The sequence below is a fragment of the Lonchura striata genome, chromosome 16, assembly GCF_046129695.1.
Source record: "Lonchura striata isolate bLonStr1 chromosome 16, bLonStr1.mat, whole genome shotgun sequence".
Lineage (NCBI taxonomy): Eukaryota > Metazoa > Chordata > Aves > Passeriformes > Estrildidae > Lonchura > Lonchura striata.
Genome location: NC_134618.1, coordinates 17,125,396 through 17,141,603, shown reverse-complemented (window position 1 = coordinate 17,141,603; position 16,208 = coordinate 17,125,396). Strand labels below are relative to the sequence as shown.

Here is a 16,208-nt window from a genome sequence, read left to right as displayed (position 1 = left end):
GGACAGGGCTGGGACAGCCCGGGACAGGGGAAGGTGTCCCTGCTCAGGACAGAGGGTGGAACGGGGGGAGCTCTAAAGGTCCCCTCCAGCCCCAGCCGTGCCAGGATTCTGCGTTCCCAAGTCCCTTCCTGCCGGGTGATTCCGAGATTCTGCGAGGTTCGTGCCCCCGGTGCCAGGCTGCGCCAGGCGGCCCCGGCCCGCCGAGCCAGGCGGCGCTCCCGGGGATGCGCTCGGAGCGAGCCCCAGGAGCGTCCCGAGGAACCGGGACCAGCCCGGGAGGGGCGGGAGGCGGGCCCGTGCGGCCGGGGCGGGCCGGGGCGGGCCGGGGGCGGCGGCGCCGGTGCCGGTGTCGGCGGGAGCGCTGCCGGACCGCGCGGGCGGCAGGTACGGGGCAGCGGGGCCGGGGGCGGGCCGGGGCGCGGGGCCGCTGCTGGCCGGTCCCTTCGCTGCGAGGGCATCTCCAGCGCCCTGGGCATCCCCGGGCAGGGTCCGGGCCGAGGGGAGCGGCTGGACCGGGCTGCTCCTGGCGCCTTTCGCGCTGCTGCGCGCCTGAGGTCACCGACCGCTGCCGGCTGTGCAGCAGCGGGGCAGGTTTCGTGCTGGGCAGGGATTTGGGGTGTACCCGGCGTGCGGCAAGGGGTACTAATTCGGATTTAACTTTTATTTACACTGGGGTTTCCTTTAATCTCCCTGATAAAAGAGAATGGGAGCAAACCGCATCTTCCTGGAGTAGTTCAGTGTTTGGTTTGGTACTGGAAACGTGCCATCTCCCCCAGGACGGCGCTCCCAGTGAGGCAGAGTGCTCGCAGCATTCCAGGGGATGGCGTTGTGCTCTTGGGGGTTTGCTCCTCTTACTGTCCCAAGCAGCAAAGTGAATTCAGCAATGTGACCTGACTGGCACATGAGGAGCACGGCTTGTGATTGTCCCAGGAGAGAGAGGGAGAGAGGGACATCACGGGAACCGCAGGATCATGGACTGGTTTGAGTTGGAAGGGACCTTCAAGCCCACTTCCCTGGGCAGGGACACCTTCCACTACCTCAGGCTGCTCCAAGCCCTGGGCACCCTGTGCCAGGGCCTCCCCACCCTCCCAGGGAAGGATTTCTTTCCAAAATCCCATCCATCCCTGCCCTCTGGCAGTGGGAGCCATTCCCTGGGTCCTGTCCCTCCATGCGTTGTCCCCAGTCCCTCTGCAGCTCTCCTGGAGCCCCTTCAGACCCCGGCAGGGCTCTGAGCTCTCCCTGGAGCTGCTCTTCTCCAGGTGAGCACCCCCAGCTGTCCCAGCCCGGCTGCAGAGCAGAGGGGAGCTCGGGGTTGGGCAGGAGAACGGGAGCAGAGTGCCTGGCACCCGGCACAGAGTCAGGCCAGCGCTATCTGAGCTCCCAGACTGTAAATAAATACTCCTGAGCGCTGCCCGCTGCCGCTGCCCGCTGCGCTGGAGACCCGCAGGCGCCTGCGTGGGCTGGAGCCGGGCGCTGGAGCTGGCACCGAGTGCCCTGGCCACTGGCCCTGCACAGCCCCAGCAGCAAGAGCATCTGACCCCACCTTGAGACAGGCTTTTCTTGCTCTCTGACACGTGGCTGCTCCACTTTTCAAACTGCCAACCTGTAAACTTATGAGGTAATAAAAGGAATTCCTCTTATTTGCAAAAATACCACTAGAAACTGTAGATGTCTCCTTTGGAAAACTAGGCTTTTCCCTCAGGGTTCAGGGGAGATGGCAGGTGAGCAGCTGGTCATCAAAGAGGAGTGACTGGTGTGTCCCAGGAGAGAAAGTGCTGAGCAATCACGGTGTCATCAGCTGGTAGTGTCAGCATGGTTTGCAGCCCATATCTGACCCTGGAGCTTCCAGGAGTGGGCCGAGTTTTGCTCATGACTTTATTTCCTTCGAGTGGCAATTGCCCTAGGAAAACCTCAGAGGAGATTCGACAGAGTCAACAGGATCATTTCGTAATGTGGGAGTCTGATGTCACTGTGAGGTGGAGGAGTTTCACCCAGGGTGATGCTGGGATGAGGCAGGGCTGGACTCAGCTGCTGGGACAGGGAGGAAACGTCCCCAGCACAGAGAAGCCCCACTGGAACCAGGAGCAGGTTTCTCCTAGGATGGCTTTGCTCATCACAGGGATGCACGTGCTGCCAGGAGAGGGGCCCTGGCACGCTGGGGCCACATCTCATGGCCCTGGCTCAGCTCCAGAAGCCCGTTCAGCTGAGCCTGCAGTGACCAGAGCAGCCTGGAGCAGGGCACAGCTGTAAAGCAGTGCTGGCTGCCCAAGCCACCTGCAAAGGGTTCGGGGCTCTGAGTCTGTCGAGGGGTGGCACTCTGTGCCCCCAGCCCTGCTCAGCCCCTGCTCCATCGCTGCTCCTCTTCGTCCCTCTGGAGGGGCTGTGGGAAGGGGACACAGCTGTCAGTGCACGGATGGAGAGTGGGTCCTTACACCCCTCATTTATCACCTCTCTGCTCAGGTGCAGCCTGCTGATGGGGCAGAGCTGGACCTGCTCCAGGCTGGCACCAAACCTGGCAGCAGCCCTGTCCCGAGCAGCTCTGGCCCCCGAGCTCTGAGCACTGTGCCAGGGAGGAGCCCCCTTAACAGGGCCTTGGGGTTCACCTGGGCAGCTTCCAGCTGTCAGTGAGGAAGAAGCCTGTTTGGAAACCTTTTTGGAAATAAAGGGAAGAAGAAAACTGTTAAAATGAGAATATACAGTGCAGAAAAGTCATCCAGGCATATTCAAATGTGGGTTTTGCTCCTTGCCACTTCTTTTATCCCATATAAAAAGGAATAATTTCTCCCAGCACTGGCAGGTTGATGAGTGACCCCAGAGACTGGCACACAAGTGGGGTCTCCCTGTGGCGGGAGCCAGTGGTTGGTGACAGCAGGGACAGCGAGGGCACGCAGCTGGCAGCACCAGCCAGGCAGGGGCTGGAAATGGCAATCTAACCTAAATCTGTTATCGGAGCTCTTAAAAGGCAGAAAATATTTCCTTGCCTGCCTCACTGGGCTGGGCTGGGCAGAGCTGGGCTGGGCTGAGCTGGGCTGGGCAGAGCTGGGCTGGGCTGGGCTGGGCAGAGCTGGGCAGAGCTGGGCTGGGCTGGGCAGAGCTGGGCTGGGCAGAGCTGGGCAGAGCTGGGCTGGGCTGAGCTGGGCTGGGCTGGGCTGGGCTGGGCTGAGCTGGGCTGGGCAGAGCTGGGCAGAGCTGGGCTGGGCTGGGCAGAGCTGGGCTGGGCAGAGCTGGGCTGGGCAGAGCTGGGCTGGGCTGGGCTGGGCTGGGCTGAGCTGGGCTGGGCAGAGCTGGGCAGAGCTGGGCTGGGCTGGGCAGAGCTGGGCTGGGCAGAGCTGGGCTGGGCAGAGCTGGGCTGGGCTGGGCTGGGCTGGGCTGGGCTGGGCAGAGCTGGGCTGGGCTGGGCTGAGCTGGGCAGAGCTGGGCTGGGCAGAGCTGGGCTGGGCAGAGTTGGGCTGGGCTGGGCTGGGCTGGGCCGGGCTGGGCAGAGCTGGGCTGGGCAGAGCTGAGCTGGGCAGAGCTGGGCTGGGCTGGGCTGGGCTAGGCAGAGCTGGGCTGGGCTAGGCAGAGCTGGGCTGGGCTAGGCAGAGCTGGGCTGGGCTGGGCTGGGCTGGGCTGGGCAGAGCTGGGCTGGGCAGAGCTGGGCTGGGCTGGGGCAGCACCTCGGGCTCAGGTCACTGCTCCCTCTCCCCGGGTACCTGCCCAATACCCAGCCAGGCTCTGGAGCAGCTGTGCTCCCTCCATGAGCTCAGCACCCCAGGCAGCAGCAGGAGGAGCCTCAGAGGCACAGGGTCATGGAGGATGAGGTGGTGAGCTTGGGAGTCCAGGGACACAAGTTCCTTGGGGAACAAAATCTTTTCAATAGGAGTAGAGCCTCGGATCTTAGAGGAGGCAGCTGGGATTGCTCTTCCCAAAGTCCTCTCTCACAGAGGATACCTGCATCTAACACCACAGGTAACAGGCATGCAGTGAAAACCATCACCTCTCCTTGTGTCATGGAGTGAGACTTCAAAATCTGTTTGGTTTACACCAAACTCTCCATGTGCTACTCAGGAGAGCTTGCAGATCTGACCAGCAGATCAAGGAATCAGTATCACCTTTTTTATTCTTGAAAAGTATGAAGAACCACCTCCTTTCACTCCCCGGGGCCCGTGCAGACCTTTGCTGCCTTCTTTGCTCACCTGGAAGCAATGCTGTGTCACTCTCATTCCTGCCCTCCGAGTGCTGCTCCTTAGTGAACTCTTGCTGCATTATTCCGGCACTCTTCCTCCCAGGATGGGGCCTATTCCCAGCATTAATCTTTAACTCTGCTCTCCTGCAGCTTAAATGTGACAAATGTTCTGAGTGGCTGCCTCAGGTTCTTTTTGAAATCCTGCCTCGGGATGTTAAGATTTAGTAACACAGATTCTAACCTTAAAATAGCAGCACAAAATGTTCTATTTACTCACAAAATGAATGCCAAGTATGCAGCATCCCTCACCAGAGTGGGGGAGTGGGGGGGCCATACTGATAACATCTGACAGACAAAGGAATTTGGTGGAAAAAAAACCAATCTGTTGTCCCTCCTCCAGCGGGCAGCAGCCCTGGACAGCATTCCTGGTCCTAGGAAAGGTGCTGCTGCTTCTAGTTCCTCTTCTTCTGTCCCTCTGAAAGCTGGATGCACTCTAATACTTCTTTAAAGCAAAATTGTCTCAGGCTCCACGTGGGGTTGAACCCTGAACGCTGGGAGCCTGAGCTCTATCCGAGCCAATGCTGCGTGTCCTGCTTGGTCCATCTAGTGTTGGCTGAGGCTGGGACAGGGTTCCAGCTGGCTCGGTGTGCCCAGCACTCCCTTCCCCGGGCAGCACCGGGCAGGCACTGCCACGCTGCGGGGCCGCCGCCGCACTGGCAGTCACCCGGCAGGTCCCGGTCACCCAGCTCTGGTGGGGCCAGCAAGAACCCAAAATGTGACAGAAGCATTCAGCACCTCGGAACGGCCAGTCCCAGAGCTCCTCTGTGTCCTCCAGGAGGCCGGCTGCCATGTGGCTGCCCTGGCACGACCTGCAGAGCCTCTGAGCTTCTCCTGGATCACAAGCCCCTGCAGAGCCTCTGAGCTTCTCCTGGGTCACAAACCCCTGCAGAGCCTCTGAGCTTCTCCTGGGTCACAAACCCCTGCAGAGCCTCTGAGCTTCTCCTGGGTCACAAACCCCTGCAGAGCCTCTGAGCTTTTCCTGGGTCACAAACCCCTGCAGAGCCTCTGAGCTTTTCCTGGGTCACAAACTCCTGCAGAGCCTCTGAGCTTTTCCTGGGTCACAAACCACGGCCGTGCCGTCACAGTGACCATCCCTGTGTCCCAGCTCCTGCTGTGCTGACAGCACTGGTGTGGCACAGCCCCCGCTCCTCCTCACAGCTGGCTTGGTGTGTTTCTCCTGCCCACAGGCAGCAGCATGAACCTGAAGAAGTACCTGGTGCGGGCGCTGCATCGCCTGCAGAAGGGCCCTGGTTACACCTACAAGGAGCTGCTGGTCTGGTACTGCGACAACACCAACACCCACGGCCCCAAGCGCATCATCAAGGAGGGGCCAAAGAAGAAATTAATCTGGTTCTTCCTAACACTGCTCTTTGCGTCCCTGGTGTTCTGGCAGTGGGGGATCCTCATCAACACCTACCTCTCCTACAATGTCACCTCGACTCTCTCCATTGGCTTTAAGACCATGAAGTTCCCTGCAGTCACCATCTGCAATGCCAACCCCTTCAAGTAAGTTTTTCTTCTCCCAATTTCCCCATGTGTGCCCTAACCTCTCAGAAACATTGCCAGTGTGAGGTACTGTGAGGTTCCTGTCTGAGATGCCACGTTAGGAGCATCAGTGGAGTCACCAGGTGGCCCTACAAACAAATGAAGAACAATATGATGAGTGGCTAGGGCCAGAGGAAGTTCATCTGCCTGCAAGTTCTCATGAGCTTCATAGAATCCCAGAACAGTCTGGGTTGGGAAGGGACCTTCATCTCATTTCACTGCCTTCCCTGGGCAGAGACACCTCCCACTGTCCCAGGCTGCTCCCAGCCCTGTCCAGCCTGGCCTTGGGCACTGCCAGGGATCCAGGGGCAGCCACAGCTGCTCTGGGCACCCTGTGCCAGGGCCTGCCACCCTCATGGGGAAGAGTTTTTCCTAACACAATTTCAGCCCATATCAATCTAATGAAGGTTTTTACCTCCCTGCAAATTTTCTTCAGCTCGTAAAAGAACCAAATTCAGCTCACCTTTCCCAGCCAGAATCAGTCTTTCCATCTTTTCCCACAATTTCCTTCCTTCCTTCCCCTTCCTCACTGTGAGCATTCTTCTCATTGCTTGTACTCCAGTCTCTAAGAGCTGGTTCCACAGTCCTGTCTGCCAGAAATCACCACAGAGACAGAACTGAATTGTGTTTTCAAAGGAGTCACTGATTTTCATTAGAGTTGCTTTAAATTTATACTTGTTTTAAATCCATGCAAGAGCGTAGCCCAAGGCAAGACACTCTCAGCCAACACAGGAATTGCTTTGGGGTATTTTTTTCTCCATTTGCTAGAGATGTTTTGTGTAAACTGTAGTGAATTACTGAACTAGAACCCGTGTGGCCCAGCACTGGTGTGTTCAGCCCTGCAGCACTCCCTGTTTATCCTCCCAGTGCCCCTCTGCCCAGCTGCAGCCTGCTGGGACACGGTGTCCGAGCTGGCCGGGCTCTGCATGGAGGCTCCGTTGTCCCCCAGGAAATTCAGGAAGGGCCAAGCCAGCAGCCTGGCAGGTGAGCTGCCAGTGTCCCCAGCTGGTCACTGCTCCCTGTCCCGCAGGTACTCAGAGGTGAAGCCCCTGCTGAAGGAGCTGGACAGGCTCATTGAGGCGGCGCTGGAGAGGATCCTGCAGCCAGGGAACAGCAGCGAGAACGGGTCCGTGCCACTCAACCTGGAGCTCTGGAACCAGATCCCCCTGGTCCTCATCGACGAGCACGACAAAGACAATCCCATCATCCTGGACATCTTCGAGACCAACCAGACTGCTGCAGCCAACGAAACTGCCATGGACAACAGAACCAGTGTGAGCAGCGACACTGCTGAGGGCCACCAGCTCTTTGGGGGCAACGAAACCATGGACAATGAAACCACTGAGGGGAACCAAACCACTGCTGCACCTGGCCCAGGCAACACCACGTCAGAAGAGAAGAAGTACAAGCTGGCAGTGAAGCTGGTGAGAGGAGTCCCAAAGTGGAAGTGGGCAGAGATGAGGGATGGGTGCCTCGGCAGGGATGCAGCGGGGAGATCTGTATCTTCTCCCCACCAGCTGCCCATGGCCACTCTGCCCTGTCTGGCTGTGCCAGGTCTGGGGACTGCCTGTGCCCAGACCCAGCCCTGCTGCAGGCTGAACCCAGGACAGAGCCAGGATAGCTCCTGCAGGCTCCCAGACGCCTTCACCCCTTCCTTGGGTCAGGCACCCAAAATGCCAGGGAGAATCTGTAGCTGTTGCCCCATCCCTTTCCTGCTGCAGTCTGCAGTGCAGAGGCACAGGGTGGACCCGGAGCCCCTCACCCCTGCTCCCATGGAAGCTCCAAGGACCCTGCCTGGGCAGACCTCGGAGGCTGGGAAAACTCCAGCCTTAAAGAATTGGTCCAAAATGGACACGTTCTGTTAACTTGTGGGGTCACCCTGGGGATGATGTATGACCTGCCCAGCAGAGAAATGTCCCTGGGGAAGGACCCTGTAATGACAGCCAGCTCAGTGTGACAGTGAGCTCGGTGTGACTGTGAGCTCGGTGTGACAGCCAGCTTGGTGTGACAGCCAGCTGGGTGTAACTGTGAGCTCAGTGTGACTGTGAGCTCAGTGTGACAGCCAGCTCAGTGTGACAGCCAGCTCAGTGTGACTGTGAGCTCGGTGTGACAGCCAGCTTGGTGTGACAGCCAGCTCAGTGTGACTGTGAGCTTGGTGTGACAGTGAGCTCAGTGTGACAGCCAGCTCAGTGTGACAGCCAGTTCTGTGTGACAGCGAGCTCAGTGTGACTGTGAGCTCGGTGTGACTGTGAGCTGGGTGTGACAGCCAGTTCAGTGTGACAGCCAGCTCGGTGTGACTGTGAGCTCGGTGTGACTGTGAGCTGGGTGTGACAGTGAGCTCGGTGTGACTGTGAGCTCGGTGTGACAGCCAGTTCAGTGTGACAGCCAGCTCGGTGTGACAGCCAGCTCAGTGTGACTGTGAGCTCGGTGTGACTGTGAGCTCGGTGTGACAGCCAGCTCGGTGTGACAGCCTCTGGGTGTGTCTGCAGCCTGTAGCTCCCTCAGGCTGAGCCTCTCCGTGCCTGGGAGCTGCAGGCAGGGCTGGCATCCAGGCGAGCACATGGGGAGGGGGTCACACCGTGTCCCTGCTGTCCCTGGGGCTCAGGGCTGCCTGCTGTGTGTCCCCAGTGCAGCCAGCAGGGCTCTGACAACTGCACCTACCGGAACTTCAGCAGCGCGGCGCAGGCGGTCACCGAGTGGTACATCCTGCAGTCCACCTCCATCCTCTCCAGGGTCCCGCTGCACGAGAAGATCAGGATGGGCTACCAGGCAGAGGACATGATCCTGGCCTGTCTCTACGGGGCCGAGCCCTGCAACTACAAGTAGGTGCACACGAGCTCCCTGCTCCTTTTCGTCCCTGCAGGAATGAACAGCATGCAGGTTCCTTTCTCTTTTTAAGGTATATATCAGCTACTAATGAGATTGCTGCTGAGTCTCACCTCTCACAACACTTCCCAGAGGTTTTCTGGATGTAATCCTGAAATGTGTTCTTTTGGAACAGTGCTGGCTGAGTTAGAGTTTTGGATGGGCTGTTTTGCTCGTGACATATCAAGACCAGCAGCACCCAGGGTATGCAGTGGTAACCAGGTGCTGAGTCAGCAGCATGGCCCCCAGTTACAGCCCCCTCCCTTTTGCACAAGGCTCTGAGAAATGCATTTTAGCCAACTTTGTTTGCTATGAATCCCAAGTTCCCATCCTCAGTGCTGAGGAAGGGGAGTATCAGTGCTGGGATCTCCCATGCGGGAAGAATGAAGTCTGAACTCAAATGACTTCAGAAGGCTAATTAATTACTTTATTAAACTATATTGTATCATATATTACACTATATTACAATAACAAGAACTATCACTAACTACCTATATCACTAACTAACTAACTAGAAAACCCATGACTCTCTCCTGAGAGTCCCGACACACACGTGGATCCAATTAGTCAATGAATCCAAAACACCATCACCAGAATCCAGTCAAGCAATCACCTTGGGTAAACAATCTCCATACCACATTCCACATGGGTACAAACAGGAGCAGTGAATGAGATAAGAATTGTTTTGATTCTTTTTTCTCTGCTTCTCTCAGAGCTTCTCTCAGGAGAAATCCTGAGAAAGCCAAGTGTCTCTCTGTGAATACCACAGGGGAGCACACCGAAGCACCCCAGGCTGTGGGGAGCCCTGTCCTTCTGCAACAAGGGCAACCAAGAGCTGTCATCAAAGCACGAGCTATAATGCCAGCCCAAACCTGTAACCACAGCTCAGACTGAGCAGGTTTTCCTCTCACCTGTGTGACAAATGTTCCTCTCCATCCAGCTGAGCGCTGTCCCCAGGGCCATGTCCCAGCAGACGCCTGTACCTTGCCTTGCCTTTTTTCCAAAAACAGATGGATTGAGGTGCTATCAGCTGTAGTCCCTGTGCTGATAGGAACACCTGTGCAGGTATTCAGCAGATGAGGCAATGGGAGGTGAACCCCAGCACAGCTGGGCCCACCTTCTGCTTCATGTCACACCCCTTTATCCTCCTGAGAGTCACAGTTTTCTGTGTATGATTCTTCCAGGAATTTCACCCAAATCTACCACCCAGACCATGGTAACTGCTACATCTTTAACTGGGGCATGGATGAAGAGGCTCTGAACTCTTCCAACCCTGGGGCTGAGTTCGGTAAGGGAGAACTCTGTGGTGGAGGAGGGGACTGGAGGGGCAGACCTGAGGTCTCTGTCTCTTGGAGCCCATTCTGTCACTCAGGACAGTTTTATGATTCCTCTGTCCCTGGAGCACTGCAACGGGGGACAGATGCTATCCAGAAGGGGATGAGCCCCAAAAGGAAAATGTGCCACACAGGAAAAAAGTGACTACAGACACATAGCTGAATGGCATCCTCTAGAGTATTGAAATGTCTGAGGCAGCACCTGACTGCTCCCAGCTATTGCCATTCTGGGCATTCACCACCATAAGTGTTCCTGCACAGGTCAGGCTGCCACGGCAGCCAGACCCTGGCTCATCCCAAGGAACAGGGAGAAGAAAATAGACTCCCTTCTTTCCCCAAGCCTCCCCTTCCAATACAATTCCTGTTGTGTTTTGCCTGGTGTCCCAGGGCTGAAGCTGATTCTGGACATCAGCCAGCAGGACTACATTCCCTACCTGTCCTCTGCCGCTGGGGCCAGGCTCATGCTGCACCAGCAGAAGAGCTTCCCCTTCCTCAAGGATCAGGGCATCTACGCCATGGCTGGGACAGAAACCTCCATTGGAGTGCTGGTGGTATGTGTGGCATTCCTCGGGAGCAGATTGTCTGAGAATAATGTTATCTGATGGGACCAGAACCAAGTTTGCTTTAAGTCTTGGCTGAACTGGCTCAAACCAAAGGAGACAAGGTACACACCTGTCAGGGGCTGGAGCGCTTTATGGAGGATTTTATGTAACTGTCCTGGCAAAGTGCTTTATTGGGGCCGGAATCCTGGGCTCAGGTCGTGGGTGTCTCTTTCTGCAGCGTGTCAGAGAGCACTTTCCCAGCCCCGAGCAGCCTCCCTGCCTGGATCCTCCTGGGGCAGGGGCTGCAGCCTCCTCAGCTCTGCCACCACTGACTTAATTTTTAGCAAAGCCAGTGAGGAGCCCAGAATTGCAAAGCCTCTGGAAAATGGGCCCAGGGACCTGTGGAGAAGGAGAGCCAGCCTGGTGTTGGGGTTTCTTTCCAGGATGAGCTGGAGCGGATGGGTTATCCCTACAGCGACTGCACCGTGAACGGCTCCGACGTCCCTGTCCAAAACCTCTACAGCCAGTACAACACCTCCTACTCCATACAGGTAAAACAGCCTTTGAAATCAAAGTACACTCTTCAGGAAAAATCCTCAGAGCAGTTAAATCTGCCTATCACTATCATGCAGGGTACTGGGGAATCATAAAATCACAAAATCTTTCAAGCACATCATATCCAAGTGTCAACACAGCACCACCACTGACAAGCCATGTCCTCAGGTGCCACATCACATAGTTTTTGAACACTTCACCACTGCCCTGGGCAGCCTGTTCAAGTGCTTTACAACCCTTTCCACGAAAAGTTTTTCCTAATATCTGATCTAAGCTCCACATGGTTCTGTAGGAACAGTCACTGGGGCTCTGGGGAACTTCTGCTGAGACAATGTCCAAGTGAGCCTGTGTTTTGTGTACACAAGTGATATTTACCCCTGACAGGAGATGAATACAAAGGAGAGAGTCTCCCTCTGAACACTCCTGCGATCTTTAACTTTTTTCTCTTTGGGGGAATCAAGTAATTTTTCACCCTGAAAATGCAGCTGGTTTGTACAGGAAGGGAAACAGCCCTTTGCTTCTTCATCACTCTGAAAATTGGATGAGAAAGTTGAGTGTCAGTAAACCTTACATCTGTAGAAAATTGGAGAGCCAACAGTAAGCGCAAGTTAATTTGTAACAGGCTGTACTGGAAAGAGAAGCAGCTCTTGAGGGTGCGATGTGATAATAAGGGAAACACCCAAACCATTTGGGGTGATTCACAGATGCACCTGGAGATCAGGCGAGCTTTGGGCTGGCAGTGGTTTTATATTTCTACCTTTATATAATATAATAACAACTGGACCACTTTATCCAGCTTTTAAAGATGCTTGTATAAGGTTTAAGCAAACACTTGGGAGGATTGCATTATTCCCTAGAAGTGCAAATGCTGACGGAGTTCTGTGCCCATGTAACGCCACTTCAGAGCCCTCTCAGCAAAACCATCACTGCCTGACTGCTCTGCACCCTGTGGACCTTTCCTATCACACAGAAATTCTCTGCTTGTCCTACCCACAGCTGTTAAATTTAATTATCTTCTCACAGACTTTGCTATTGCTTTGTGCTGCCTCACGCAGAATCGCACTCCAATCTCTGGTGATGAACTTCACGCCTCACCAAGCTAATGGCAGCCACAATCCTCCCCAGGAGAGCAGCACCTGCACAAAGATCATTCGTATGGCTGCTCTTTGTGCTGAAGGATTTGGAAGTTCCTGGCCCTTTGTCAGTGTTGTGTAAAGCTTGGAGAGCACAGCCATGTCTGCGGTGGAAGAGAACATTTGTATTCCCTTTTGCAAGTGTGAATATTACTTCTGTGAAGCCCTAAAATAATTGAGAAATGAGCAGTTTCTTGTGTGAGTGGGAGCAGGTGCTGAGCTCCCTCCATCTCCTCCCGAGGTCTCACCCAGGGCCAGCTCCTGTGAGTGGCTTTAAAAACTCCAGAGCCCAGCAAGGCTGGGAGAGGCTCTGGGCAGGGACAGGCTCTGGCAGCCCCCCTTCCTCTGCACCTCCTTCCCTCTGTCTGCAGCCCAAGATCTCCTGCTCAGTGCAAGAGAGGGGATTCCTGGGGGCAGAGGGGCTCTGGGAGCCGCTGCCAACCCCGAGCTCCCGAGGCCCCAGCCCAAGTCTGAGCATCCCTCTTCCCTCCCCTCTTCCTCCCCAGGCCTGCCTGCGCTCCTGCTTCCAAACCCACATGGTGGAGATCTGTGGCTGTGGGCACTACATGTTCCCTTTACCTGAGGGGGTGAATTACTGCAATAATGAGGATAACCCAGGCTGGGGTAAGAGCTGCTGGGGGTTCTGGGGCTCTGCTGCTGTCCCTGCAGCTCCTGCACGGCTGCTCCCTAGGGGATGTGGCCACCTGGGCCAGTGCTGGGACCAGGGGCCAGATCTGGGCTGGGCTGGGGGCTGGGGGCTGGGGGAGCCCTTGGGCACCAAAGAGAGAGAGAACACAGGCTACCACTCCAGGCCTCTGCACCCAAAAATTTTGGGTCCCCGGCAGGGGCAATGGAGGGTCTAGTGCTCCCCTGGGGTAGCACAGCTCTGTGCTGGCAGAGCCAGGGCTGTGCCAAAAGCACCAACCCTGGGCAAGGCGGCTCTATAAAAACTGTCTTCAGAAACTGACAGTTTATTTTTAAGTTATTAGTAAATTGTCTGAATGTTTTGCCCAAGTTTCTCAAGGAAATGGAAGTTGAAAGGGAAGATTGCAAATTTGTGCAGAATGGTCACGCTTAATATTTATTTTGATAAATGAAACTGATATAACTCAGTAACTGGGTCCTTATCTAAACAGATACTTTTATTTTGTTTTCACCAAACAGCATATTGCTATTCCTCTCTGAGATCCAGCATAAAACAGCGTCAGATCTGCATTGACTCCTGCAAAGAAACATGCAAGTGAGTACCTGAGCCTGATCTGGTTGCTGTGGAGGTAGAGGGATCCTTCACTTTAACTCCCATCAGTCCTGACTTTCCTAAAAGGGCAGCGAGCCCTGCAGGGCTGGTTTGCTGTGTGAGAACTGAAGTTCCAGAGACTTCAGAGGAGGGGGAATCTCCATACTAATCTCTCCCTCTTGGCTCCAGTGACACGCAGTACAAAATGACCATCTCCATGGCGGACTGGCCTTCAGAAGCCTCTGAGGTAAGCCTGGCTCCCTGGCTTGTAACAGACGCTGGTGGCTCCTGTCCCTGGCTGTTGTCAGAGCTGTGTCCAGCTCAAAGCAGCTCTGCTGAAGTCCGGGTATCCACACGCAGACCAGCAGCAGCCCCAGGGCATGAGGAGGAGGAGGGACCCCCTCAGTGCTCCTTCCTCCGGGCTCTGTCCCAGTGCCCAGTCAGCCCAGAGCCCACAGGCAGCAGGGGCTCCCCGCAGCACAGGGGGGAGCAGCCAGTGCCCTGCTGAGGCAGAGCTGCCCTGCATCCACAGCAGCCCCCTCCACCTGCACACGGGGCCGGGGCTGCCTGGCAGCGGGCACGACACCCGCAGGGCTCCTGCTCTTCGGGAGCACTCGCTGCCTCGACTCTTTCTGAACAGATTTTATTTTCCTAGGACTGGATTTTCCATATTCTGTCTTATGAAAGGGATATGTCAACAAATGTGACTCTGGACAGGTGAGTGAAAGGAACAACCACTTTATCTTCTCTGCTGAGCCTGTTAACATCAGCCTGACACGAGCCTTGGCGCGGGGCCAGCGCACGTGGGTGCGAATGGGCAGGGAGGACGAGGTTTGCAGCCTGTTCACCTGGGACACACGAAAAGCAGATCCAAAAGGCACTTCATGCATGTCCCCGGCTCTCCAGGGCTGCAAACTGGGTCAAATTCAGTCATGCAGTAAAATCAGCATTAAGGACAGTTCCAGTGTCATAACGTTTGTCACTTCATACTGATGTCTTGGTGTCTCTCTGTCCCTCGGTCAGGCTGGAGCAGAGGTGCAGGGCTGACAGCCAGCTCCTCATGGCAGTGGGTTTTGTTCTTTACAGGAATGGGATCATCAAGCTGAACATTTACTTCCAGGAGTACAACTACCGCACCATCTCGGAGTCAGCTGCCACCACGGTGAGAGCCCATCCCAGCCCTCCTGGCAGGGCAGGCACAGAGCCAGCCAGCTGGGACGGGCTCAGTGCCCTGGGGCACAGTCTGTCAGTCCCTCGGGGCTGCTTTTTGGCACACCTGCTGTAATGGAGTGGATGAAGCCACCTCTGCCTGGTGGCTCACAGCCCTCCGTTCCTTCCCCTGCTTCACCTCCCATCCTCATCCCAGCCCTGCAGGAGGGACCCAGAGCACAGGAGGGGCAGGGGCATCACCCACATCATGGCACACGGGTGGTGGATCGGGTGGGGCACATCTGAGGGGCTCCCCTTCCTCAGCTCACTGCACTCTCCTCCCACAGATCGTTTGGCTGCTGTCGAGCCTGGGAGGACAGTTTGGGTTCTGGATGGGGGGCTCGGTGCTGTGCCTCATTGAGTTTGGGGAGATCATCATCGACTCGCTCTGGATCACCGTCATCAACGTGATCGGCTGGTGCAAGGGCCTGAAGCAGAGGCGGGCGCGGGCGCGGTACCCGGACGTGCCCCCGACGGTGTCGGAGCTGGTGGAGGCTCACACCAACCTGGGCTTCCAGCACGAGGCCGTGGGGGCCGAGCCCGGGGCCCCGGCGCTGCCCCCCGAGCCCGGCACGCCCCCGCCCAACTACGACTCCCTGCGCGTGCAGCCCCTGGACACGCTGAGCCCCGACACGGACCCCGAGTGACCACAGGGTCTGCCAGGGCTGACACGGACCCCGAGTGACCGCAGGGTCCTGTCAGCCCTGACACGGACCCCGAGTGACCGCAGGGTCCTGTCAGCCCTGACACGGACCCCGAGTGACCGCAGGGTCCTGTCAGCCCTGACACGGACACCGAGTGACCGCAGGGTCCTGTCAGCCCTGACACGGACACCGAGTGACCGCAGGGTCTGCCAGGCCCGACGCGGACACCGAGTGACCGCAGGGTCCTGTCAGCCCTGACACGGACACCGAGTGACCACAGGGTCTGCCAGGGCTGACACGGACCCCGAGTGACCACAGGGTCCTGTCAGCCCTGACACGGACACCGAGTGACCACAGGGTCTGCCAGGCCCAACGCGGACACCGAGTGACCACAAGGTCTGCCAGGGCTGACACGGTCACTGAGTGACCGCAGGGTCCTGGCAGCCCCGACACGGACACTGAGTGACCGCAGGGTCCTGTCAGCTCCAGCCAGCCACCGAGTGACAGCAGGGTCCTGTCAGCTCCTGCTGGCCACTGCCAGGCTAGGCACTTGCTGGGCAACTGTCTGTCTGCCCAAATTCAGAGGGAAGGAAAAGCCCAAGCTGTCCTCTCCTATGACTGATTGCTGGGAGGAAGCTCTGCCTAATAAACCCTGCAATAAACCTCACAGAGTCAGGCTTTGGCTTCAGTGTGTAGAGCTTGTGAACATCAGTGTTGCTGTAAAATCATGTCACTGTTTCTTGTCACCAGGTGGGTGGGAAGCGATTCCCAGTGAGCAGAGCAGGGTGGTGGCAGGGAGAGGAGAGGACAGGACATCCTGACAGTGGATGCAAGGCCATGGCCTGGTAGATCACAGAACCCTAGAAGAGTTTGTGTTGGAAGGGACCTTAAAGACTGTCTCATCCTATCCCCTTCTCCA

General features: G+C 56.7%; 1 protein-coding gene across 1 annotated transcript; it reads left to right on the top strand.

Moving 5' to 3' along the window:
* Nucleotides 1-337: 337 nt before the first annotated feature.
* On the top strand, nucleotides 338-15,321 carry SCNN1B (sodium channel epithelial 1 subunit beta). The gene is made up of 13 exons (XM_031506119.2): nucleotides 338-384; nucleotides 5,413-5,731; nucleotides 6,801-7,194; nucleotides 8,399-8,592; nucleotides 9,820-9,923; nucleotides 10,357-10,520; nucleotides 10,955-11,062; nucleotides 12,706-12,823; nucleotides 13,364-13,439; nucleotides 13,626-13,683; nucleotides 14,092-14,153; nucleotides 14,523-14,598; nucleotides 14,933-15,321. Exons 2-13 carry the CDS (start codon nucleotides 5,421-5,423, stop codon nucleotides 15,290-15,292), a joined length of 2,025 nt encoding a protein of 674 aa, XP_031361979.2. The 5' UTR covers nucleotides 338-384; nucleotides 5,413-5,420; the 3' UTR covers nucleotides 15,293-15,321.
* Nucleotides 15,322-16,208: the final 887 nt, after the last annotated feature.